The sequence below is a fragment of the Nerophis lumbriciformis genome, linkage group LG01, assembly GCF_033978685.3.
Source record: "Nerophis lumbriciformis linkage group LG01, RoL_Nlum_v2.1, whole genome shotgun sequence".
Classification (NCBI taxonomy): Eukaryota; Metazoa; Chordata; class Actinopteri; order Syngnathiformes; family Syngnathidae; genus Nerophis; species Nerophis lumbriciformis.
Window position 1 is genome coordinate 44832725 of NC_084548.2, and position 27813 is coordinate 44860537.

At 40.9% G+C, this 27813-nt stretch overlaps 1 protein-coding gene across 5 annotated transcripts; it reads right to left on the reverse strand.

Moving 5' to 3' along the window:
* Positions 1 to 275: 275 nt before the first annotated feature.
* On the reverse strand, positions 276 to 27813 carry LOC133621493 (uncharacterized). 5 transcript variants are annotated; one of them, XM_061983545.1, is made up of 7 exons: positions 27439 to 27813; positions 16133 to 16357; positions 11117 to 11174; positions 10912 to 10990; positions 10015 to 10478; positions 4143 to 4280; positions 276 to 2954 (listed from the first exon to the last, which is right to left on the reverse strand). In XM_061983545.1, exons 2-7 carry the CDS (start codon positions 16264 to 16266, stop codon positions 2421 to 2423), a joined length of 1407 nt encoding a protein of 468 aa, XP_061839529.1. In that variant the 5' UTR covers positions 16267 to 16357; positions 27439 to 27813; the 3' UTR covers positions 276 to 2420. The 5 variants fall into 5 exon arrangements, with proteins under 5 accessions (XP_061839529.1, XP_061839536.1, XP_061839562.1 ...); XM_061983552.1 differs by having other exon boundaries at positions 277 to 2954; positions 10015 to 10361; XM_061983578.1 differs by lacking the exon at positions 27439 to 27813 and having other exon boundaries at positions 277 to 2954; positions 10015 to 10361; positions 10912 to 10979; positions 16133 to 16271.

Sequence of the window (27813 nt, forward strand, 5' to 3'; positions counted from 1 at the left end):
CCTGCCTCAAGGTTAGCCTGTTGCCATGGAGACAAGCCCGCCAATGAAAATTGGGCAGGCAGTTGCAATGTCGACTGCAAGCTTTTTGTTTTAAAGGATGACCTATTTTCACCCCCCATCATGCATATAAGGGAATGCGTGTAGATGATCCCCCTCCCCTCAGAAACACATACTTTACACTAACAAAGGGGCTTGGGTTTAAAAAAAATCAATTTAAACCAAAATCCATATATACTGTATGTTTATTTTTGCCAATTAATGCACAACTGAAGACACGTTTTCCCCAACCACAATCATGTTGCATCTTCTTCCCCCACACACCCTCTTAATTTGTAATAAGCGAGACTATGAGATAAAACATATGGTGTTTTTAAAGTGCCACTTTATTACAAAAGTATAAACTTGACGGACATTTCATGAATAGTAGTCTTGATATAAAATATTACAATCTTTTGCACTTAGCACTTAATCACACGCTGGCGGAGTACAAGACCCTGTAGTCTGAATAGCAAACACAAAACAAGATCTGCCACGCTGAAGTGGCGTGGAGCTTTCCAGGAACACGCCACTATAGCTTCGTGGCTTTGAAATAAAACAGAACACACTGGAATTTACATTGCAGCTCTGTGGGTCACAAGAGAAGTTATTCCATAACACCATTAAACATCATAGAAAAAGATAGATTTCTTGACATTGATGATATATTTATTATTCTTTCTCTTTTGTAATGTACATACACATTGCATCAACATACAGTATAATCACACACTTTGCTGAAGATATTTGGTCAAATGAAATCATCGTCCAGCATGTGGTTGCGTCTGCACTCTATGTCCTGCTTGTCTTCTTCTTATTCTTGCAACATTTGAACACTGATAACAGAGAAGATGTTGGTGATGGAGTGATGATGAGGCATGACTTGTATACATCATATACTGTAGTCTTTCAAAGCCGCAACTATGAAATCTAGACAGATGACCACAAGGCAGGGACTTTGATGTGATCAAAGGGGAGTCGAGCACTCTGTTGCCGCCTTAAAAGACTTTACCAGTTTTGTATTGTTTGTGTTGCAGGCGCAAAAGGAATAGAAATGAATGAGTGAATGATGAGTCCCAACTCTAACTGGCCTTGTGCTCTACAGAGAAATAACGCACTGTGGAAATAAACACCCTACAACAATAGGAAAAACCCCAAAACATTAATATAGGTACCACTTGACAGGGCTTAATTTTTCTGAGTTTTTCTTTTTTTCTTTTTTTACAGCATGCAACTTGTAGCAGGCAAAGTGCAGGACAGGGTCAACAAAGTAAAACAGCTCATTTACAGACAGCAGTGGAGACAGTGTTCAGTCCGTGTCAGCTGGGACACAATTTGTAACCATGAAAATGCTTTGTGTTGTCGTTAAGGAGGAATGCAAAAGGTGTGCAATTTATTTTCCTTAGAATACTCTCATAATTGTTTCTCTTTGTCCCTGAGCGTTCAAATGTTTTGACTAGTAATTCATTCCTTAAATAATTTAAATTCCATCCTGAATCGATATTGTACGGAGCCCCTAAAAGGACATGGAGGGGGAAAAATGTTTTGTGAGATCTCGCAAAAGGTCCTTCTTTATTCGTAGTCCATGTTCTCTACATTTAGCGTACAACCACGGGTACTGATGAATTCAACCAGGACCGCAAGATCACAGTACCCATTATGACGAGAAAGCCCCCTCGCCCTGAGTAATCTTTTTTTCAGATGTCTCTCACTTATGTCAAAGCCATGTCTACGTGCAAGAACGGATTTGATGTCTTTATATGTTAGGCCAATACTAAAATAGAAATGAACAAACTTCTCCCACAAATGATGGGTAGGCTCCTCCATCGCTTTGTCTGTTTCACTTCCGGTTCACTGACATAGGAAAAAAACGTTTTGCGAGAACTTGCAAAAAGTATTGCGAGGTCTCGCAAAACATGTTTTTCCTTCCATGTCCCTTTAGGGGCTCCGTAATATTGACTGCATTCAGGGAAGGCCTATTCACAAGTGCTACCGAATATTTCTCTCATTGCTGTGCTTGTTTTCCAGCCCATAAACAAGTATTACCCGCTAGATCAGAAAGAATTTAGGCTTCTTACTTTCTTGTGCTTTGCACATTTATAAATGAATGAACTACAGCATAGTGCTACTGTTACCTACTGATTGCGCTGCAATAGTCTTGTGCTCATCAATTACTCACTACCTTTGGGTTCCTTAGAAGGTTTGTAGATTGGACTTGGCCTAGGTCATAACAGATAAACATTAGTACCTTAAGGCCCCTGGAGCCCGGGAAAGGCATGACGTTATGATGTAAACAGTATGTGTGGGGGAGCATGACGGGGGCTCAGCCGCCATTCCTTATGGTGTTTGTTCCTTGTCGCTAAGGTCACAGTGCAGCCGCCACCTCAGAGCCCTGTAACGTACATCTCCATGCCGTCATTGAAGGTGAAGATGGTGGTGGTGCTCGAAGAGGTGGAGCCTTGCTTCAGGTCACCGATGCTCTCGTACAGGCTCTCGCCCGGCAACAGCAGAGCTTTGGCAGGCAGGTGCTGTAATTTGGGGTTGTGCTGCGTTGGCGGCGGCGGAGGGGGCTGTTGCTGCTGCAAGGGCTGCTGGGCTTTCTTTCTCCTCGGCCGCAAAGTGGCACATGTGTTGGGGGGTCTCTCTCTTCTCCAGCCGCCCCCGCCATCCAGATTCTCGTACGCCGGATCGCACTCCTCGGCCCCGAATGACTCATAGCAGTGGTCGTCAAGGGACCCTCCAGTTGCTTTTCCCTCCTGAGGGGCCCACGTCTGAGGTTTGACAACTACGCTAAAGCCCCCGTCTCTGTCTCGGTCACCACGACCCAAGGTCCTGAAGCCGGGATTGGACGGAGGAGACCCAGGTACTGCTCTCTTCTTCTTCCCTGGTTTACACACCTTTGAGTACATCTCAGCCACCTGAAATGAAACAATTGATGACAATGGGCCCCACTCAGCAACCGTTTTTAAGAACAAATTTTGTTCTTAGGCCCACTTACGAAGTTTTTAAGGAGATTTTTGTATTCACCAATGTTTTCTTACTGGGATTTGTTCGTAGGTAAGAACAAAATCTACAAGTGCTCCAGTGCACTCTTAGGGTAGCCTATTTATTCTTAAGTGTGACAAGTTCCCTTACTTCTATTGTCTAATGTAAAATTAATATCATAGATGGATAGATAATATATATATATATATATATATATATATATATATATATATATATATATATATATATATATATATATATATATATATATATATATGGATAGATGAATGGATGGATGGATAGATAGACAGATAGATAGATAGATAGATAGATGATAGATAGATAGATAGATAGATAGATAGATAGATAGATAGATGGATAGACAGATAGATAGATAAGACATACAGATAGACAGACATATAGCAGAATTAGCAATATATAGACATTTCAAAATGCACACACACTGCAAGATGCCGCAGATCGTGCCCTGGGGAGGGAGCGAATATTTCACGACCATGTACGAAGTGACGAATATTTATTTGAACGCTTTAAGCTACCAAGAGCTGTCCCCCCTTTCTTAAAGTTACGTTTTGACATTATGTATTTCCTCCGTGGGGTAATACGAATTTCTCTTCTGTAATCTGTTTGTGTTTTCTCCGTGTGTCTGATGTTTGGCTTTTCCGCCGGAATTGTGCCCTTATATGGGGACCTATGCACATTACGGGAATTTCTCTTCTTTATGCATATTGCGGAAATAAGGGCGTATTTATATTAAAATTATGATAGACACGCACGGGCAAACCATTTGGCATTCAGCAACTTAAGAACAGCAGGTGGGAACAATTTGGTCGTTTAAGAACACGTCATGAATTTGAATGGACTCCTCTTAGGAAATGACTTAGGAAGAAATATAAGAGAAAAAGTTAGGAACTTATTGCTGAATGGGGCCCAATTTACTTAGTATGTTTTGTTAATGTTTGTACTGGACTTTTTGTTATTGTGACACATGTAAGGCACAAACTGTGTACAATTTAAATCAGTTGAAAAGCAATCAAGCATTTTTTGGGCAAACATGTCAAAAAGGAATAATTAAAAGGAAACGTGCGTCCTCCCTTCCTTACCACAGCAGCAGAAGGTTGCATACTCTCCATCGTGTGTGCAGCCACTGGGCCTAGGGCTTTATTGTGGAGCATGAGGGCATCTTCATCCTCTGGAGGCTTCCAGATGTACTGCTCTCCATTGCCCATAAACATCACTTCCTGTCAGCAGAGCAACACATTATATTTGGGATTGAGCTGCAGGGTCACAACACACTAAGGCGGTGCGTTACAGCTCATGAATGTCCGTATATTCTTCAGTATTGCACTGATGAAACAGTTTAAATAAAGAAGGTGTGTTTTGAAATCACACCTAAAAGGCCCCTTAGGGGCATAAAATGAGGCATGGATGTATGTTTTTTTTTTTAGTGAGTAGACTTTCACTTGTACTGTGAGGAACCATGTGCTTGGAGTCTGGGTGACTCACTTTCAGCATCTTGCATCATGCGCTGGAAATGCGCGCCGAGCAGCTCAGCCAGCAGACTGTACTCATATAATCCTGTCGACTGTGTCATGTGACTTAACTCAGGTTCCTGTGCATAGTTTGACCTCAGTGACTTCACACGAGACAGTGAATGGCCTCCCACTGTGACTGGAGGAGAGCGCCTCGCATTTAAAGCATACAGTCTACCATGATTAGTGGCAGCAATCATAGAGCGTGCTCTCTATGTTGTTATTGTTGTTAACAGGAAGTAGCATCCATTGCTAAGCGCTCTGTGAAATCAATGCGCCCAGGAAATATGTTTTTGCAATGCTTAAAATGAGCCATATACTGTAAATATTACATGTTATCCTCAATGTGCCTATTACTACATGGCTGTATTCATGTGACTAAATGTATATTACCAGAATTGTTAGTCCCCCTGTGCTAGCAGTTTTTTACTATCTAGAACACACAGACAAGTGAAAGACGTGTATTCTTTGTCTCACATAAAGATTGTGGAGGATGAGAAAAAAATCCCCAAAAAGTGCAATTTTCTTTTAAGTTGACAGTTACAGTTCGCGATAGAGTCACCAAGACATTAAATAAGGTTGCTTACATTGTCCCGGTAAAACAAAGTGTTTATAAATCCTCATAATTGCCATGAATGTCATACTAATTTGGGGATTTCAATGATTAATTGGAACTTTTCTTTTTTCCAGGGTGGCCCGAGTGAAGCTGGAATGGGCTCCAGCCTGCCCCCTGACTGAGGGACAAGGTGTAGAAAATGGATGGATGGATGGAATTATTTTAAACTTTTAAAACAGGAACTGAGGGCACAAGTTAATTTGAATGTTCACAAATTACACAACGTCAAAAGTATATATAAATAAATGCATGCACTCCCACTAATGCTTTGCAAATGCCCTTTAGCAAGTTTCCCCTTGACTAGAATTGATAATACTTGATTAGATTTATCTAGCACTTTCCTAAACACTCAAAGCGCTTCACAGGGAACTGAAAACACATCGTTCATTCACTCCACATTCACACGTTGGCGGTGGTAAGCTACATTTTTTGCCACAGCTGCACTGGGGTGAACTGACGGACGCGTGGTTGCCAATTTGCGGCTACGGTCCGTCCGACTACCACCAAACATTCATGAAGTCAAGTGTCTTGCCCAAGGACACAAGTGCCGTGACTAGGATGGCAGAAACTGGAATTGAACCAGGAACCCTTGAGTTGCTGGAAGGCTGCTTTACCATCTGAGACAATCGTCCTAGAATTGATGGTTTTCTTACGGAAATATCCAATTATGAATACATGTGCAACTACACCACTAATTTGGAATAATTGTCCTGTTAGAACGCACAGTTGTGTGTAAGTTTCAACCATTTATCGGTTTAATTTGAAGTGGGATTGAAAATATTGGAGGTACTGTAGTCCTCATTCTTCAGCATTCCTTCTACAATGGCAGCAAAACGACCTCAGACGCTCCTACCACCATGCTTGACGTTTGCTACAGTGTTCTTAGGTTGAAAAGCCTCCCCTTTGACTCCGTTAGACAAACTTTCTATTGTTATGGCCAAATATCTCAATCATCTTTTTGTCTGACCATGAAACATTTGTCGTGAAGGTTTCTCCATGTTGGCAGCTGCAAATTCCATTGAAATTGAAGCTGTCAATTGCACCCTCTCACTACATGAAATGTATTAACAATTTGATGCTCTTGGAATTTGCAGAGCTTTAGTAATATATTTTTACTGAAACTTGTGCACATTGTTAACTCCCCTTCTTAGATCTTCACTAAGTTCCTTGTACTTATCAAATTAGTTCACCCAATGCGTTCTGTCAAACAAACCCTGTTTATGATGGCAAAGAGAAAGTAAAACTTGCAATCTGTTACGGTAGCACTTGGTGGCTTGCGGTGTGACCCCACGGTACAGACGGCAAGCGACATGCAGGTAAACATTAGAAAAGGCAGGTAGCTCTAGTGTGGTCCAGGCAGTTGACCATAGGTGAGTCAAAAACACTTTAGCAAGAAGTGCAAAGCAGAATCACCAACACTAACAGACACAATGAACCAGCACTGTCTAACAGACAGCCTCCTGATTGGCAATCAGTGACAGGTGAGCCTCGTGATTGCCATCCAAGAACAGGTGAGGGGACCAGTGCACTGACCGCTGAAATTACCGCCTGACATGGCAACAAAGGAAGTGGATAATGAAACTATTAACAATAGACAGTAAGTAGACTCAAACAAAGGAAACAATAATATGGAGGTTAATGTGTGTCTTTAATTTGTGTGCTTTTTTTGACACTGAATTTATGTAATTTAATTTTTTGCGTTTTAATTTTGTGAACGGAATTTTTTTTACATCAAATTATCCTGACAATTTAATTGAAAAAAAATTCAGTGTTTAAAAATTCAGTGTAAAAAAAAATTCAGTGCTGAAAAAATTTGTGTCGAAAAATTCGCTGCTTCAAAAAGCAGTACTCACTTCCGGTAAAATGAGGCTAAAGCAATCGATCCTGTCTCAGAACCAGTCAATGAGGTGTCAAGTTTTAAGTCACATGACATGGGTTCTGCAAAACAGCATTAAAAAAAAGGCAGCTACCTGGGCACAATACAACATATTAAACATTTCAATGTGTCCCGCTGAATGTTTTCAAACTATAGAAATTATTCCAATGGTTAAAATCTGCACTTTTTTATGTGACATACGAGTTAGTACTTGTCTGATATGCACATACTTGCCAAGCCTCCCGGATTTTCCGGGAGACTCCCGAAATTCGGCGCATCTCCCGAAAACCTCCCGGGACAAATTTTCCCCCGAAAAACTCCCGAAATTCAGGCGGACCTGAGTGACGTGTAGACAGCCTGTTTTCACGTCCGCTTTCCCACAATATAAACCGCGTGCCTGCCCAATGACGTTATAACTGTAGAATGATCGAGGGCGAGTTCTTGGTTTCTTATGTGGGTTTATTGTTAGGCAGTTTCATTAACGTCCTCCCAGCGCGGTAACAACACACAACAACAGCAGTCACGTTTTCGTCTACCGTAAAGCAGTTTGTCTGCCGTAAACAGCAATGTTGTGACACTCTTAAACAGGACAATACTGCCATCTACTGTACATGCATATGTGACAAAAACATCTAGGGCTTTTAGAGAGTGCAGTGCACAACTGCGCACACAACAAGGAGATGAAGCAGAATGCATCATCAGAGAGGGTGTTCAGCATGGTTAGAAAAATAGTGACAGAGAATAGAACAAGGATGGACAATTCAACCCTTAACTCAACAATGAGTAGATGAGTGTTATGTGTGTGTATATGTGTAAATAAATGAACACTGAAATTCAAGTATTTCTCTTATTTATATACATATATATATATATAATAAAATACATATATATATATATATATATATATATATATATATATATATATATATATATATATATATATAGCTAGAATTCACTGAAAGTCAAGTATTTCTTATATATATATATATATATATATATATATATATATATATATATATATATATATATATATATATATATAGCTAGAATTCACTGAAAGTCAAGTATTTCTTATATATATATATATATATATATATATATATATATATATATATATATATATATATATATATATATATATATACATACGAAAATTCTAGCTGTAAATATACTCCTCCCCTCTTAACCACGCCCCCCCACATTCGACCACGCCCCCCCCCCCGGAATCGGAGGTCTCAAGGTTGGCAAGTATGGATATGCAGTTAAACTGACTGTGATACACAATGTGACCAGCAGATGGTGCTAGATAATGATGCTGAATGTAGTTCTGCAGAACAGTCATACTATATCGAATAAATGGATGTTTTTTAATCCTTTTGCCTTTATTTTTCACGGTGTTTGTTGCAACTTTGTTGCTCTTGTTCGATTCTGAAAGATGTCGATCAAGGAGGTGGTCTGGGAAGTAGAGGAGCAACGTTCATATATTCTCAATATTCAGTGTTTTATTGTTCATAGTTAATATTGTAAATTTCACATTTGATATTTTTATGTACATCCTGGCTGTCATATAATTCAGTAAAATAACTAAAGTTTATTCCGTTTTTGAGATGGTCTTTTTAGTTTTTTACTGAAAAGACACTCGGAGTGTACATGAAAATACATAATGCGGGATTTACAATACAAATCTAGGAACAATAAAATACTGAATATTGAGAATATATGAACGTTGCGCCTCTATTGCAGACCACCTACTTAAACGACATCTTTTATAATCCGGCAAGAGCAACAAAGATGCAACAAACACGGCGAAACACAAACGCCAAGGGTAAAACACATCCACATGTTCGATATAATATCACTGTTCTGCAGAACTTTCTACAACAAATTTCAGTAATATTATGTAGAGCATCATCACCCAGCACCACCTGCTGGTCACAATGTATATCTCAGTCAGTTTGACTCCATATCAGGACACATATTAACTCGTATGTCACATAAAAAAGTGCAGATTTTAACCATTGGAATCATTTCTATAGTTTGAAAACATTTAGTGATCGCATTGAAATGTTTAATATGTTGTATTAAGCCAAGGTAGCACAGTTAACTGTTTTTTTGTGCTGTTTTGCAAGACTCGTGCCACATGACTTCAAACTTGACACCTCATTGGCTGGTTCTGAGACAGGATAGATTGCTTTAGCCTTATTTTGGCGGGAAGAGAGGCTTGCTTTTTGAAACAGCGATTTTTTTACATTGAATTTTTATACACAGAATTTTTTTACACTGATTTTTTTATACACAAAATTTTCAAACTAATTTTTTTTTCAATGAAACATAATTTGTTCACAAAATTCAAACGCAAAAATTTCAGTTACATAAATTCAGTGTCAAAAAAAGCTTTCGTAATAAAGACACAAATTAACCTCCATAAATAAACACAAGTCCAAAATTGTCTTGTGGGATCATAAACCAGTCATGATCCGCAAATTGGTTAAAAAACAGTCTGGAACCTTCTGCACAACTTGTCAACAGACTTAGGTGACTATATGTATGATTGTATTTGTATTACATTTTTAGACTGTGTGTAGGTTAGACAAAATACCAAATAAAATAAAACTTGTGCACCCAATTCTTGCAAAAATCTTTGTAGACATATGTTGTGTTGTCATTCCATCCTTGAAAAAGAATGGTTGGAATAAACCATGAAAAGGAACACATTTATATATGATAATGTTTTATTTCAGTCTCTTAATAATGAACTATTTAGCGCTGATTTATTGAGTCACCCAAAAATATTAACAATCTAAGTGTTTGTGTTGTAAATGTTAACGTGGTGAAGAGTGATTTGAACAGCCTTATAGCTCTACATTTGGCAGATTAGGAAGTTATGATTTTTTTTCCGTCGTCTTGACGCTCAGCGGTGAAACTAAATAACATAAGAACATTCTACCAACCTTAGGGAAGGAGGGAACATTAAATGCGTCCATGTTTCTACGAGGCAGCTTTGTGCTGTGTGGATGTGGCGGTGGAGGGGCGGGATGGGAAGGCGGGGGGTGTCGTGGCGGCGGCACCGGTGGGTCCCCCGTGTCCGTCCCACTGTCCCTCTTCTGTGGCGCTTTGTCGGCCTTCCTCAGCTTCCTGACACAGGCGTACTCGGCCGTCTCAGGAGGATGAGGTGGAGACATGACCTGATTTTCGGGATCGGGCAGCCCTCCTTCCACATCCCCGTCCGGATCAGGTGGCGCCGGAGTGTTGGCGGGGACCGCCGGGGGGGCCGGAGTGTCCGTCTGCCCGGCCCTGCCTACCATGGCATAGAGCGCGTCGTCAGTTCGCGTGGTTGAGGAGCCACGGCCCACTTCAGAGTAAGTGTGCTCTCCGTCCTCTCCAGTCCCAGAGGGAATCTGGGGAAGCTGCCTGCCTTGAGAGCGAAGGATCAGAGTTAGACTGGCAGCCAGGACCGAACTGGTTCTGGACACCTCTGCCAGGCTCAGGTTGGTACCACAGTCACCATAAAGCAGAGGTCACATCCTCTGCTTATAACATGAGAGCAAATCTGAGAATGTGTTTAGATTTTTAGGATCCAAATTGGCTTCCTTCCAGTAGGATGGACATACTTTTCTCCAGGGCTAAGTTCTACTACTAAAGTTTGCTTGCTCCATGATTTGACTTATTTTAAATTGTTGTTTCTCTTATGGTTAAGAAACCTAGACCCTTTTTCCTTTTGGGAACAACACAACCCCAAATTCCCTTTGGATGGCATCCAAAGCATCCTCCATCATTGTGCAAAGCAAACCATCCGAAGTACCTAGAAGAAGAAGGTCAGTACTTTTGCGTGTGAAAGACGCACTTACTTTTGCCATTGCAGTTCATCTTGTTCATCTCAGTGTCTGATTTACTGATGGACCGCAGCTTGGATTGCCTGAGTATGCCCTGGTGACACACACACACGCATGCACACACACGCACACAGGGCCAGTTAAAGACTGATTAAGACTAAAGATGTGAATGATATGTTTCCCCGTTGAATCATGTTGCTTTCTGAACAAGGACGCCTACCATGTCCATGAGACGGTGTTTTCCACCCTCGCCGGGTACATTATGTGTCTTTCCCTTCCTGGAGAGAACACAACTGTTACTGTATGCCAATCGTGGTCACATTAGCGACAGTTGCGTGCGAGAGGGATAGTCCAAGTCTTTGCATGTGAACATGTAGTATGCATAGTGCAACTATATATCTTAAGTAGGGATGTCCGATAATGGCTTTTTGCCGATATCCGATATTCCGATATTGTCCAACTCTTTAATTACCGATACCGATATCAACCGATATATGCAGTCGTGGAATTAACACATTATTATGCCTAATTTGGACAACCAGGTATGGTGAAGATAAGGTACTTAAAAAAAATAAAATAAAAATAAAAATAAGATAAATAAATTAAAAACATTTTCCTGAATAAAAAAGAAAGTAAAACAATATAAAAACAGTTACATAGAAACTAGTAATTAATGAAAATTAATAAAATTAACTGTTAAAGGTTAGTACTATTAGTGGACCAGCAGCACGCACAATCATGTGTGCTTACGGACTATCCTTTGCAGACTGTATTGATATATATTGATATATAATGTAGGAACCAGAATATTAATAACAGAAAGAAACAACCCTTTTGTGTGAATGAGTGTAAATGGGGGAGGAGGTGTTTTGGGTTGGTGCACTAATTGTAAGTGTATCTTGTGTTTTTTATGTTGATTTAATAAAAAAATAAAAAAATAAAAAAACGATACCGATAATAAAAACAATGATACCGATAATTTCCGATATTACATTTTAAAGCATTTATCGGCCGATAATACCGGCAGGCCGATAACATCGGCAGGCCGATATTATCGGACATCTCTAATCTTAAGTATTAACACAATTGGCCATTAGACCTAAGTTATACCCACTAATCGCTGAGATCCAAGTGTGTGTGTAAAGGCTGTTCTACCATTGCAGACTAACTGGCCTTGCATGGATACTACAGCCCAGTAACTTTAGTACATTTTGCTGTCTGTGTAAATGAAAATTGTACCTTTTTTAAAATGACGTAACTGTACCTAATATTTGCAGTGTATTTTGATAAAAGCTGAATATAAAAGTAATGTCCTCAGATGTCTTGTCAGATTATCACATACAGTATTAGGTTTTTTTCTATCCCTTCACTTTAAAAAATAATGACTTACTTTAGCTTCTGTAGCACACATTTGTCTCCGAGGATTGAGCAATCAAAAGGGTATACAGTTGTACCTTAATTTGAGTGTATCGAGATAAGAGCTGTCTCTCAACTAATTGTAAGGCTTTAAATGAAAATCGCTCTTATTTTTACATTATGCTTATTATTCTCAATCCCTATGTAAGACAAAAACACATATGTTTTTCTTTGTTTTCTGCATTGTAAGTCATAAAATGTATGAGGTGGCTAACCATGCAGCAAATAGGAGTACTCTATTGCGCCCATAAAGCCCTCTTAAAAACTTCTAAAAGCTGCCAACAATTCTCCATTTACATCTCGGGACCTGAATATTAACCAATGAATAGCGATATTGTCATTATAAGGGCTAACACAGAGGAACTACTTTTAGCGGTGACGTGATCACAGAGGGCTCAGTAGCTTATGCAGCTATTGACATACTGAGCTGCTGCTGCTGCATCGCCTCTGAGCTGGTGAAAGTTATTTCTAGATTATGAATCATGCCTCTCACCTGTATGGTAGACCGATGTGGCCATAAACTGAGAAGTTGGTCAACTTTGACATTCAATTTATACCCAGAGATTGTGAGAGATTGTGAGATTGCGACAACTTTTTTTTTGTAACCTGCACGAGGGTAATGATTAATTCGTCATCTAAATGGGAAGATATGAACATCCCACAAGTCAGCATCCCAGTGAAAGCAGACTTTGTACAGTAAGTGATTGTTTTATTATGTTCATGGTTTGTATTTCTTGTTTAGCACTTAGCAATAGTGCTGCATGATGCTTAGGGTTTCACTAAAACTGGATCTTTTTAGCACACAGCTTCTAAAACTTGTAGCTCATGTTCCTTGTATTTAGGCTCAAAAATAAAAGGTTTTGGAACATCATTTGTCCCAAAGTAGTCTTTTATGGCACTCATGAAGTCTGTCATGGGTGGTCAGTTTTGTTGTTGAAGGGAAAAGCGAACTATGTGATACCTCTGTGAAATCAATACGTCAATTTTACATCTTATTATGAAAGTGCCTGTTACGACATACACTATACATACTTATACATGTTACTCCATATATACTTGCAGCGTGTACATAAAACGTAGGCAGAATAGAGCAAATCCCATTGGCTCCATTGTTAGCTGACTTTTGGTAGCGTTTATCTACGAGTTAGAATGCATAAAAATTGTCTTACATAAGGATTGTAAAATAATAGATAACATTTTTTAAAAGTGCAGTTCTTCTTTAAAGAGCACTTATTGTGCAAAACCAACTTTTCTTACCTGTGGATGTTTTTGTGTATTTGGGATCTGCATAAGTCCTACAAATTTGAAAACAAACCATAGCAAAGGTAACTAGAAAACAATCTTGCCTTCCGTCATTCTTCCCCCAAACGAACCGTTTAAAATTTTCTCTGACTGTTGATGTTATTCCAATTGGTGACATCAGCTCATATAACCATATACAGTATCGTCACGTTTTACCCGAAGATCTTGGTGCCTGTCTGCCATTGTGGTCCGATGTTGTAATCAGTAAGTTCCTTCTTCTTACCTATCCTCTTGTTGTAGGGCAAACTGGCTGGTACATGCTAATGCATCCTCCGCTGTATCCATTTTTAATACAAAGTATTGTACATATAACTTATATCTGTCATTAGAATTCATATGGAAGCGCTAAAAACTACAACATGGACGCACGTAAATAAGACCGCCAACAAAACGGCACATCCTAAAGGGACTTCAAGACGGTCTGTAAAACATACTGTAATCTCTACGAAATTTGACCAAAACAATGTAATTACATGTTATGTAGACCACAAGGAAGTATTTTGAATGTAGAAAAAAATCACAATATGACTCCTTTGAGTTGCAAGCAAAAATTTGAGTTTCAAACATCCCCAACATTAGTTGGCGTAGCAATTGTCACTGAGAACCCCATAAGATCCGACCAAAACATTTGACTTACTCCCTCGCACTAGCTTATAGCTAGAGATCAACATACCTTTTGTTTTTTAAACCATGGGAAGGAAGAAAGTGAGGGTGAAGGACAGTGCAAAGAAGAAGAGGTGATGTGAATGAACAAAATCACCAAAAACAGGGCAGTGTGTGTAGTCAACTTTGCAATTCTGCAAGTCACTGCTGGTCTGCAGCATACTGAAGAAGATGGAGTCATAACACCAGCCTAGATTGTCAAAATAATATCTAAATGGTGTACATTTATCCATGAAAACATGGAGAAGCAGCTGGAAGGAAATGCCGTTGAAATCCAGTCTTGTGTACATTATTGTTATATTACTTAATAAAAGTCCTCTAGTTGTTAGTAGTACATTCTATCGTATTTCTTATCTAAAAGTTAGTTTTTTTTAAAGGCATTTACTGTTTTCAAGTCATTTCAATGAGGGATATTGATAGTCGATGCAAGTGATTTGAGTTAAGAGCTGCGTCACAGAACCTCGTAAGTTGAGGTACTACTGTATATGCGAAGGGATCTTGTGTCAGATGGAATACGGGGGCTTCTAAATTGTTACTGGATTCCATTGAGGTACTATAGTAAAACATTTTCAATAAAAGTTGTGTACATTCTTCTCCTCTCAGCGTCATGCTCGTATTGCACAGCTTCCACCCTGACCATGCCTTATCTGTTGCATCAGTGGTCAAGGGCTTTTCTGGCTACCGTTTTTAGAAAAAAGCGACCCACTCTACTGAGCCGTGGTCGTCGATTACTACTGGCCACTTGGAAAGTTGCCGTACATGGAATTTGTAAAGTTGTAACGTGAGAAATCTTGAATTTTGTACATGTTTTTTTGTTGTTGTGTACAGTGTGCTAAGGCAGTGTTTTTCAACCACTGTGCCACGACACACTAGTGTGCCGTGAGATACAGTCTGGGAGATTATGTTATTTCACCTAATTGGGTTAGAAATATTTTTTGCAAAACAGTAATTATAATCCGCAAATGTGTCGTTGTTGAGTGTCTCTGCTGTCTAGAGCTCGGCAGAGTAACCGTGTAATACTCTTCCATATCAGTAGGTGGCAGCAGGTTTGCTTTGTAGAACATGGTTTGTCATGATCACAATATGCGGGAGGCAGCGTGTAGGTAAAAAAGTATCTAACACTTAAACCAAAAATAAAAAAAGGCGAGTGCCGCTAAGTGCCGTTAAGTGCCGCTAAGTGCTGCTAAGAAAAGGCAGTGAAGCTTAGGGAAACTAAACTAAAACTGAACTGGCTGCAAAGTAATCAAAAACAGAATGCTGGATGATAGCAAAGACTTACAGCGTGTGGAGCAGCAGACGGCGTCCACAAAGTACATCCGTACATGACATGACAATCAACAATGTCCCCACAAAGAAGGATAGCGTCCGCACAACTTAAATAGTCTTGATTGCGAAAACAAAGCAGGTGCGGGGAATAGCGTTCAAGGAAGACATGAAACTGCTACAGGAAAATACCAACAACACAGGAAAAGCCACCAAAATAGGAGCGCAAGACAAGAACTAAAACACTACACACAGGAAAACACCCAAAAATTCTAAATAAGTTACGGAGAACGACTTTTTATTGTCAATATTGGCTGCTGAGTTAAAATGTTTTATGTTTTCTGCTGGTGGTGTGCCTTGGGATTTTTTCAATGAAAAAAATGTGCCTTGGCTCAGAAAAGGTTGAAAAACACTGTGCTACGGAATGCAGTAATTAGCACTGGCAACAAAAAGATTGAAGATGTGATTGTTAGTCTTATGTTCAGTTCTGTGATTGACATGCGATCAGGGTGTACCCTACCTTTCGATCTCAAATCAGCTGAGTGTGTACCAGTACTTGTGTGTAGTGCTTGTGTGTAGTGGGTCATCTCACCTCTGGCAGCCCACGCAGAGCACCACAAGGAGGATAGTGACAACGAAGGCTGAGGCAGCAGCGATAACACCCAGCAGCAGGACCTTGCCGTAGGGAGGAGCCGTGAAGTTCAGCCCGTCCTGCATGGAGGCCATGTGGGAGCGCTGCCGCTCACTTTCTCTCACACACACTCACCTTTACCCTCACGTTCATGCACACAGGCAAACGCCACGCTCTCACTGGGATCTGCGGTGAGAAGGAAAAGTACAACTACTCAACAAAACAAGTCGCACAGAACAAAAAAGTACTGTTAAATGTTTTCAGTGGTAAAGACATCTGTTACGACAGGGGGAGAAAATGTGAGGATTTCTGTCCAGCGCTGAGGCACTGAAGTGAACAGAACACGCCTGCGGCATTTGCTTCACTTCTACCTTGTTTGAGGGATTACCAAGCTCTCTGTGTCACACATATTTAGACATCAACAGCAGAACTGCAACAGACAGCCCTTCTGGAACATGCCCTTTTTTGACTTTAATTTGTTGTGCTTGACCCAATAAGATTTTTTTTTAAGAAGCACTACAAGATCCATCCATCCATTTTCTACCGCTTATTCCCTTCGGGGTCGCGGGGGGCGCTGGAGCCTATCTCAGCAACAATCGGGCGGAAGGTGGGGTACACCCAGGACAAGTCGCCACCTCATCGCAGGGCCAACACAGATAGACAGACAACATTCACACTCACATCCACACACTAGGGCCAATTTAGTGTTGCCAATCAACTTATCCCCAGGTGCATGTCTTTGGACGCTACAAGATTCCAAAGAAAAATATTATCAAGGTGTATCCGTGTCCTGTCAACATGCTAACATTTGTGCTGAATCTTCCTACATAAAGTACTGGTTAGCACATCTGTCCCAATGCAGGAAATCCGGGTTCGAATCTCTGTCAGGAGTTTGCATGTTGTCCATGCATGAGTAATAATAATAACAATAATGATGATGAATTAGATTTATATAGCACTTTTCTAGACACTCAAAGTACTTCATGTAGAACTGAGAACGCATCATTCATTCTCTCCACATTCACACAATGATGGTGGTAAGCTACATTTGTAGGCACAGCTGCCCTGGGGTATACTGACGGATGTGCGCCTACGGTCCCTCTGACCACCACCAAACATTCATACACATTCATACACAAGTGTGAGCGGCACTGGGAGAAAAGTGGGTGAAGTGTCGTGTCCAAGGACTCAACAGCTGTGATTAGGCTGGTGGACGCTGGAATTGAACCTGGAACCCTAAAGTTGCTGGCATGGCCGCTCTACCATCTGAGCCACGACGTCCCAATAATGAATTTTAGCCTTTTTATTGTCCATAGGTCAGTCCCTCCAGGATTTTGTGGGATTTCTTTTGTGATTGTTGCAGCCTAAAATGCCTAAATTCGCTGCAGCTTTTTTCAGAAAGTTGTGGCAAAAGTTGCGATGTTCTAACATTGAATAAAATTGGGATTTTATGAATTACCGGTAGTTATAAATGTTTGAAGTCTTTCTTGTAACCTCAACCTCAAAAAATCTCAGGATTTCATCGAATACTGTATTGATGTTTTACTCACTTTATTCCGCACGGACTTAAAAGTAAACACTAGGTGGCAGTAAAAGCAAATACTCAGAGCTCATTGGCAAATTATTGTTTTAATTATAACAAATATTATTAATAATTACTTATAATTACAGAAAAAAACACCACTAAAGGCTTCCTTATCGTCCGATGTCTGCTCTGTTGTTCACAAGTTGCAGACATTCTCTGAGTTTGTTTTACGCTTGAAAAGTTTGTCTATCTTTCTGTTCCAACAAATCTACCTCTGTGCGTTAAAAGCACGGCGACAATTTTTCTTGGTAATTGAGAGACAATGAAAGATTATCATCACACTTCAACCTCTCTGTCGTGTAAATTCTGCCTCTTTGCTAGGGTCAATTTGCAAATGAGAATATGTTTTTAGTTGCTTTATCCCCAATGAATAAAGGTTAAATAAATATATTAAATATAAAAGTGAGGAGGCCGGTGCGTTGCAAAATGTTTGTATACTACATTACCCAGAAGGCTTAACATCGTAGACGGGAACTGGGAGTAGGTCTGATCTGAATTGTGCCATTTGAGCAATAAATAGTTGATATATTGTTACACGTTGCTGTTCCTACTTTGTCTACAGAAAGAACAAACATAAGTCTTGATTAGACAGCTGACGGGCACATTTTAGCGCCACTCAGAGACAAATTCAATTGGCAAAAATGACGCCATTTAGCCAAAATGTGTGAGGAAGTTGCGATCATTGGCCAAAATTACCAGGTTGCTTGTAATTAGCAAGGACTGGTCGAATATGCGTGAATTGGCGCGATGTTGACATTGTGAATTCCTGAAGGGACTGACAGGTGTGAATGTGAATATGAATGGTTGTTTGTATATGTCCTGTCGTTAACTAAAGGCCAGTCAAAGGTCTACCTCACCTTTCACCCCAAAGTCAGCTAGGATAGGCTCCATGGAGCATGACCCTGACTGTGGGAAAAGAAACTGAATAAAGTGATTTTTTTTTTTTAATTAAGACTGAACATGCCAGCATAATTATTATTTCTCACCTACAACAGCAACGTGGCCCTTCATAGTATGCAGTTTTCCATATGTTTGTCATGTGCACATTTTTTCAATGTGTTGTTAAAAGGATTCCGACACCTCAATATCACAGTGTTTGTTGGTGTTACCAAATCCAACATGGTAAATGTCTCTCCCTCTGTACGAAGGTAATTAGACTTGATGCTGGTGGCTGTGGGACACAGTTTAAGTCCGTCTCTCCTGGGGATTCTTGTTTTTGTCAGCCTGCTGTTGGGCAGCCTATAGATCATCCACTTCAGGAAGGTGTGTGGATGACAACAGGAACAACACAGACTGGAAATTAGGTATTAAGTGGAGACCTATGCCATTTTTTACTTAAATGAAGTAAACAGTAAACTTGGTTTTAAAGCAAGTTGCATCCTCCTTGGAGTGGTGAATATGTAGTCTACATAAGGAGATGTTTCTTGATGGCATGAATGTTTGCTTATGACCCCTTTCACACAGCAAACTAATTCGACTTGTATTGTCCTTTTTGCTCCTTTCTTTTCATTGCACCTCAAGTGGGACTTTGCTGATCTGACAGTCTAAAGGTCCTCTGGGGTCACTTCTAAGAACCAAGCAGTTCTCTCTTCATCACAACTTTACCAAGACAGGTCTAAAACCCATATGACAAATAGGGTGTCAGCGGAGTCCAAATTATTTAGTGGAGAGGTGTTTTATGGCTTCGACCGTGAAAGCCGAAAGCTGCGTCACAATAAAAGCCTCAGTTATTAACTGCAGGAAATTTGTGATGCAGCTGCAGGAATAGCATGAACTTCAGGTAACCGTGATTTACGCCTCCATCTGCACAAAGTGTTTGTCGAGTTCAAATGTTCTTTTACAGCAGACCATATGAGGAGGTTTGTCTGGCTCAGAGATGTGCAAATTTAGCAGATGTTGGGGGAATTTACATTCCTACAATTAGGTTCAGCCGTGGACTTAAATGTGTACCAAGTTTTACTGACAGGAAACACTTGTCCTTTTAGTCATGGCGGAACCTTAACCAACATTGATTGTTATAAATTGTTAACACCAAGGGTGTCCAAAGAAGACATTTGCTGCCATTTTACTTCATAGTGGGAAAACCATTTAATACAAAAATAACCCGCAAACAAGAAAAAAAATGATAAATGATAATGATAAATGGGTTATACTTGTATGGCGCTTTTCTACCTTCAAGGTACTCAAAGCGCTTTGACAGTATTTCCACATTCACCCATTCACACACACATTCACACACTGATGGCGGGAGCTGCCATGCAAGGCGCTAACCAGCACCCATCAGGAGCAAGGGTGAAGTGTCTTGCCCAAGGACACAACGGACGTGACTAGGATGGTAGATGGTGGGGATTGAACCCCAGTAACCAGCAACCCTCCGATTTCTGGCCCGGCCACTCTACCAACTTCGCCACGAAAAGAGGGCAAAAAGGCACAATGTCAACACAAAAATTTTAAATGTTGATACAAATAACTAACAATAACACATTACTTTGTCTTTGAATATAGTGAGGATAAGTGGTGTAGAAAAATGGATGAATGTGTTGGAGACCCTAAACCAGGGGTGTCAAGCTTGTTTTAATTGCAGACATCATCACAGTTATGGCTGCTTTGCGCCTCATATGCCTGTTTTTTGTTTATCGTTGTGTTTGTATTACCTGTCTTCTTAATGAAAAGGGCTTCTTACCTGCACTTGCCTGCCATCTCTACATCTCGGGGTCCAGACAAACACCGAAACGTAACAGATCATACAATATCAAAGTTGACATTAAATGTTTCTCTGTCAAAATTGATGAATCAAAAACATTTATCAATATAGAATACTGGAAAGTGCTTTATGGGAGGTGAGCTTGAGTTCTACACCTGAGCTCCAAATTGTCCGTAGGTGTTAATGTGAGTATGACTGATTATTTTTCCTGCGATTGGCTGGTGAGCAATTTAGAATGTACCCGCTTCTCGCCTAGTTTACCTACACCCTACGAGGATAAGCGGTATAGAAATTAAATGAAAAGAATAACTATCAAGATGGCTTCCTGCCACTTGTTTTGAATGTTCAGTACAGTGGCACCTCAACTCAAGGGTGCACTGCTAGTCTGCACCATACAGAAACAGAAAGAGTTTAACACCAGCCAAGAATGTTAAAAATAATAAATAAGCAACAGACATATTTCCATGAAAATATGGAGTAGCTGCTGATGGTGTGTTCGACAGAGAAGCAGTTGGGACGAGATACTATAGAACAGTGGTCACCAACGCGGTGCCCGCGGGCACCAGGTAGCCCGTAAGGACCAGATGAGTAGCCCGCTGACCTGTTCTAAAAATATCTCAAATAGCAGCACTTACCAGTGAGCTGCCTCTATTTTTTTGATTTTATTTATTTACTAGCAAGCTGGTCTTGCTTTGCTGGACATTTTTAATTCTAAGAGAGACAAAACTCAAATAGAATTTGAAAATCCAAGAAAATATTTTAAAGACTTGGTCTTCACTAACTGACAAAGAAACAGATAACAGATTTGGTGTCCAGTTCAAAGTGTGACATGATTTATTTAAAAATTTGAGTGTTGACTTTTGTATTTTACATGAGTTACTATTTGTACAAACATGGTGCAAAGTAAATCATGATTTGCAGAGGTGTGGACTCGAGTCACATGACTTGGACTCGAGTCAGACTCGAGTCATGAATTTGATGACTTTAGACTCGACTTGACAAAATGTAAAAAGACTTGCAACTCGACTTAGACTTTAACATCAATGACTTGTGACTTCACTTGGACTTGAGCCTTTTGAATTGACATGACTTGACATGACTTGCTACTTTCCCCAAAACCCAAAGATGAAAAAGTTATTCGGGAGCGCTCCGTATTTTTCATTGTGTACTTGTCTATCAGCGTTGCGTGTGTCAGCTGGTGTGGTCTCAGTACAACAGCCAATCAAATTAGATCTACTTTGTTTTCATCACACAGCATTCATCCAATCAAATTGCAGGACAACCAACGAAGAAGACATGTCCAAACCACACGCCAGTGAACAAAAAATGATACCTAAAATAATTTTGTTTGGGTATAAAAATTACGAGGTGGTCAACACAAAACGGTTTGCAGTATACAACACATGCGGTTCGAAAATTACTGATGGAGAGGCAACAACTTCCAACTTCGTCCGGCATTTGAAGTTGCACAAAGAACGGTAAGTTTTGAATGTAAGATAACGTTTATTGGCTAAGTAACGTGACTTTTATTTGCTGTGTAGTTAAATCAGTGAGGCTGTAAACTCACTGCTAACGTTATAACGTTATTGCAAACACGGGAATCTGTTGCAGTTCACTACCATATTCATACTTTTTGTTCAGTGATTTTTTTTAAGCAGGGTTACGTTAGTCAATATATCACACGTAACGTTAGACGGCGGTCAGCAGCACCGCGTATTTTAGCCACCTAAAAAAAGACAAAAATAGTAAAATAAAGGTCAGTTAAAATGTATACTATATTATGAATATGTGTACCGTTTTAGCTAGCTTTCTGACATACTGTTGGTTGTTTACCTCAGTGGTCCCCAACCACCGGGCCGCGGCCCGGTACTGGTCCGTGGATCGATTGGTATCGGGCCGCACAAGAAATAATTTTTTTTTTTTTTTTTTTTAAATTAAATCAACATAAAAAACACAAGATACACTTACAAGTAGTGCACCAACCCAAAACAACTCTCTCCCCCTTTTGTTCTGGGCATTGAACATGAAGACTCTTCCTTCACTGTTCCGAGTGGCCATGAGAGTCTTGGCAGTGCCTGCCTCCAGTGCTCCAGTGGAGCGAGTTTTTAGCCATGGTGGCATCATACTACGCCCCCATCGTGCACAAATGACTGACAGACTCTTGGCTAATTTGGTCTTTTGCAAATGCAATGCAGCATAGGGCCCTGACATATAAAAAGTACAACTTTTTTGTTATGTTCACGTATATGTCATGTTTTTTCAATGTTAACACTTTTGTACAAATAAGTACATTTGCACTTTATTTTTCAATGTGTTTGTTCTGTAAAGGAATGAGTTAATGTTTAAAATGACTGGTTAATAGTGCTATTATAAAGTGCAATGTCAGCACAATTTTCTTTCCTGCAATTTAAAATGCACTTGTTTTAATAAATAAATACAGCGTTTGAAAAGCATACACAATCTGTGTTAATATATTAGTCTGTGGTTAAAAGGACTTGAAAGGACTCGAAACTCAAAATGCAGGACTTAGGACTTGACTTGAGACTTTCCAGTCTTGACTTTGGACTTGACTCGGGGCTTGCCTGTCTTGACTCGGGACTTGACTCGGACTTGAGGGCAAAGACTTGAGACTTACTTGTGACTTGCAAAACAATGACTTGGTCCCACCTCTGATGATTTGTTAAAAAATGTTAGTGGCTAGCTAGTTAAAATGGGATATTGTGATTTCACAAGACTGTCTTAGAAGTGATCATTTGAAAATGTTCAATTTGAAAAATGTGCACTTAGAGAGAATATAAAAATAAAGTGTTGCATATTGATATTTATCTGTTTCTATATATATTTATTGGGAGAAATCCTTAAGATGATCAGTGTTTCCACAAAGATAAACATCATTAATTATTAATAATAACATAGAGTTAAAGGTAAATTGAGCAAATTGGCTACTTCTGGCAATTTATTTAAGTGTGTATCAAACTGGTAGCCCCTGCGATGAGGTGGCGACTTGTCCAGGGTGTACCCCGCCTTCCGCCCGATTGTAGCTGAGATAGGCTCCAGCGCCCCCCGCGACCCCAAAGAGAATAAGCGGTAGAAAATGGATGGATGGAAACTGGTAGCCCTTCGCATTAATCAGTACCCAAGAAGTAGCTCTCGGTTTCAAAAAGGTTGGTGACCCCTGCTATAGAAGGTAAATGATGTACATTAATATTATTACATTAAACTACAATTGTTGTTGAAGTACTACATTCGAGGAGTGTCAAAAAATCGATTTTCGATTGATTCCGATTCTTGTTTGTAACGGTTAAAAAATCGATTAAAAAAAACCCTACTTTTTTTGGTTTAAATCTGTCCTGTCCAGTCACTCAGACAAATCATATTGTTGATGTAGATGATCATATCTGCTTTACAGATTTACTTTAGAAAAGAGATACGTGTCTTGTTGCCTTATTTGTATTCGACTTTATTAAATTTGGGTAGCATTTTGTTAAACAAATCCAGTTTTCTTTTTAGTAATTCAAACATTTGTCAGAGCTGTTTGTCTATTTTATGAAGGAATGCAGTTAATCATAGAACTGGTACCCAATGTATTGATTTTCAATTTAGAATCGGTTTAAATCCAGAATAGATTCTGAATCTAATCATTACCCCCAAGAATTTAATCGAATCATGTGGTCCCCAAAGATTCACAGCCCTACATTCTGTTGTATTGTTTTTATACTGTCACGGCGCATGCGCAGTCCCGCATGTCTTCTGCTGCAAGGTCTGCCGGCGCCTCCGCTGGCAGCGCACCAGGACACGCCCCTGCTCGCTCTGGCCGCACCGCGGCCACGCGCCAGCAAGGCTGCAGGCGATCAGCAATCAGCACACCTGGGACTGATGAAGGCGAGCAGTATAACGACCAGCAAACCCGAAGATCCGTGGCCGGAACGTAGTTAACTCCTCGTAGTAAGCATCCTGTCTCTGGCTTCCCTCCCGCGTACTTGACCTCTCTCTGTGTCTTCCCAGTTCCCGTGTCTTATGTCCCTTGTGTTTCCTGCAGTATTTCCCGTGTCTCCCGTGATCGAGCTATGTGCCTCGACTTCCCTCTGGACTTTGGACTGCCTCCCTCGATCCTCGACCCCTGCTTGGACACGGACCCTGTTGACGCCTCGCTATACCCCCCGACTACCTGCCTGTCCCACGGACATTCGAGCCTGCCTTTTCCCTCCGGGACTTCCTGCTTCTCACTCAACATTCCGGTAACACTCAACAGCTAATACCCACACATAGTCTTACACCACACACTCTTGAATTTAGTCACACTCCATTCTCTAGTTTAGATTATATTAATATTGTTTGATTATTATATATTTTGTAAATATATATAATATATACAAAGAGCTACTACGCCCCCTTGTGGTCTGTGCCGTCTATTACCCCCCAGGAAACATGACATGTACAATATTTATTATCTAAAAGTTATATTTATTTTCTATGTTTTGAAAAATCCAAATTCAAATTAAATACATTTTTATGAAATTCAATGGGAGACATTAATTTGAGATACATAGCCAATTAAGCTTGTACGTTGAGGTACTACTGTATGCCGCCCACAAGAGAACAATCATGGACACCCTTGTCATACACTATCCATACACACTTGGTTATCAATTATTCATCTTAGCAAGACAACTGTAGGCTCCCAACTTTTTCTGTTCAACCGTGTTGAAGAAGACCACATCAGACTCTTCAAAAACAATGAGCCAACATGACGTCTCTCGGGTTCAAATGAAGTGACCTTTGACTTCAGTCCTACATCTTACAGAACGTCTTACCAGAAAAGAAAGTCTATTTTCTTCCATTTTCACTTGATGTATACAGTATGTGAAGTGATTTAGTGTAGGTTGTGTATCAGCCCAGTGGACAAGCAATATGCAGGATACTTTTGAAGAACTGAGGAACGGCACATGAGTCATCTGTCAGTGAATGGAGAGATGCATAGACTGGATGTAGTTCTATCTATTGTGAAACGGCAGGAGAGCCCATAGCAGAGACGAGGGAGAAGGTAATGAGCGAGAAGAAAGGGGATGGTGTAGGTGGGGAGGTAAAGAAAGCAGAGCGTCAGGGAGGAGAACGAGCGTAGGAGTCAGGTGTTTGAAGACGTTCAAAGCAGGTGATGAGAGTGGCCGCCACATTTCCCAACAAGGTTTCCTCATCGGCTTGTCCACGGCTCCCCACCCATTCCCTGTCTCCCCCTCACCCTCCTGCCTGCGGTGCTGAGCCAGAGTGACGCCTTAGCACTGCAGTCTAATCTCTGGCCCGGGAGCCAACCAATTGGACCGGCCGGGTCTTGGACGGATGCCTTCCAGCTAAACAATGGTTTGTTGACAGGTGGACTGCACATTTGATACTGCACACAAGGGACCGCGATGTGTTCAGGTGCAGTAGCCATGACAGAGGTCACCTGTTGACTTGGCTCCAATCTTAGAGTGAAGCATGCGTGGCGTCGTCTGATTCATTTTCTACTCAAGTGAAGGAGTTGCATGGTTTCTGCACGCAGCACCTGACAAGGCCATATAGTCAACAGGAAAGTAGGGTGTAGTCCTTACAAAAATAGCACGGGCAAGCATTTAGCCCAGTACATGTTCGATACTAGAAGGGTTCTATTTTCTAGGAACATGTCCTGCATTTCTGTATGTCCATTATTAATAACAGCCGAGCCGCCTTCAGTCAGCCAGGCTGGGGCCACACTGCCAATCTGCTGCATGTTTTGATAAACCACCTGGGAGTATAGAGCAAAAACCTCACTCTCTGTGTGACACAAATAATGTGTGTGTGTGAGTGTGTGTGTGTGTGTGTGTTGGGGGAGATGATGGAGGGGGGAGACTGCTATTGTGTGAGAATGTGAATTAGGTCAAATGTTTGCTTGCAACAACGATTAACCGTGCGCCCCGTGAGGAAGAAGACTGAAGTGGAAGAGGCTCGGCCTTTATCTCTGTTAAACACTACCTCATTTAATATTATTATTATTATTATCTTTTTTTTAAATTAACAATTTCTTCGGATTCCATCCTTTTCTGGCAGTTCAGACAAACACGCTGTTGAATACAGATACTGGAGGTTAAATGACAAGGCGGCAGCATCTTCTGGCTCCTATAGTCTTCCCTCCTGGAAATCAGGAATCGCCCCATTGTGAGGAGCTAAATGTGCAGAGATGTGCTAGCACCAATAGCAGGCATCCATCACTGGCGGATGTTGGCTGCTGGCTCCAACCGCAGCAAAGCATGGTGGCAACAATAATGGAGGGAGCATGATTAGAAGTGTGTGGGTTTTTAATAGAAAATTCACACCAAAGGGTTTATTTCCAGATCAGTGTGGTTTGGTAAAGGATGTCCCTAAGGTCACACACACACACACACACACACACACACACACACACACACACACACACACACACACACACACACACACACACGCACACACACACACATTTCCCCAACCCTCCATGAGTGGAGGGAGGAGGAAAGAAGGTGGGGGCCGTAAACGTCCACAGAAACCTTAATTATCTTTATACTTCACCTTAGCACACTTCACTGCTTATATTGCGCATGAAAAGGTGCGATTGGCTGCTGTTTTTCCACCTTCTCTTTCCCACATTGTATCCAATAAACGCGCTCCTTTTGGGGTTTGAACGCTAAAAAAAAAAATGCAATGCAGTACACAGCTGAGATGGGCGCACACGTGTCCGCGTCTTTTAACGGATGACCAACGTGGACGTGGCGCGGCTGCACAAAGAAAACATGCAACACGCCTAAATGAATAATGAAATCCTTTTGTATGTTTCACATGTGTACAAGACCGAAGCACATAATGTACACCCCCCCCCCCCCCGCCCCCACCCCCCACTCCAACACACGCACGTGCACGTGCACACGCGCACAAACACACACGCGCGCACATCATGATCCAGGCATTGCGCTAAAGCATCCCCATACTCACTCAGCTCAGAGGTTCAGAGAGGCGCAGCATCAGTCCGTCCTTTGGGTTCAGGTTCTGCTTCGGCTCGGACCAGCAGCCCTGCACCAGCCAACCAGCATAATCAATCACATGCGACACTCTGTCTTCTCTGGGCTTCACACAACAGGAATGCAGCATATTGCATCTGGCAGCTTTTTTTGTTGTTGTTGTTGTGTGGCACTGCCCGCTGACCCCTACACTGTACCGACTACCGAGCAAGCGCCGCTTTCTTCCCAGTAGAGATCCGAACCTTTGCAACCCGGTCCAACAGAATCTCAAAGAGCCGGGTTCTCCTCCAGTATCCCTCAAGCCCCTTCCATCTCCACTCGCATCCTCTCCTCGCAGTCACTGCGCTTC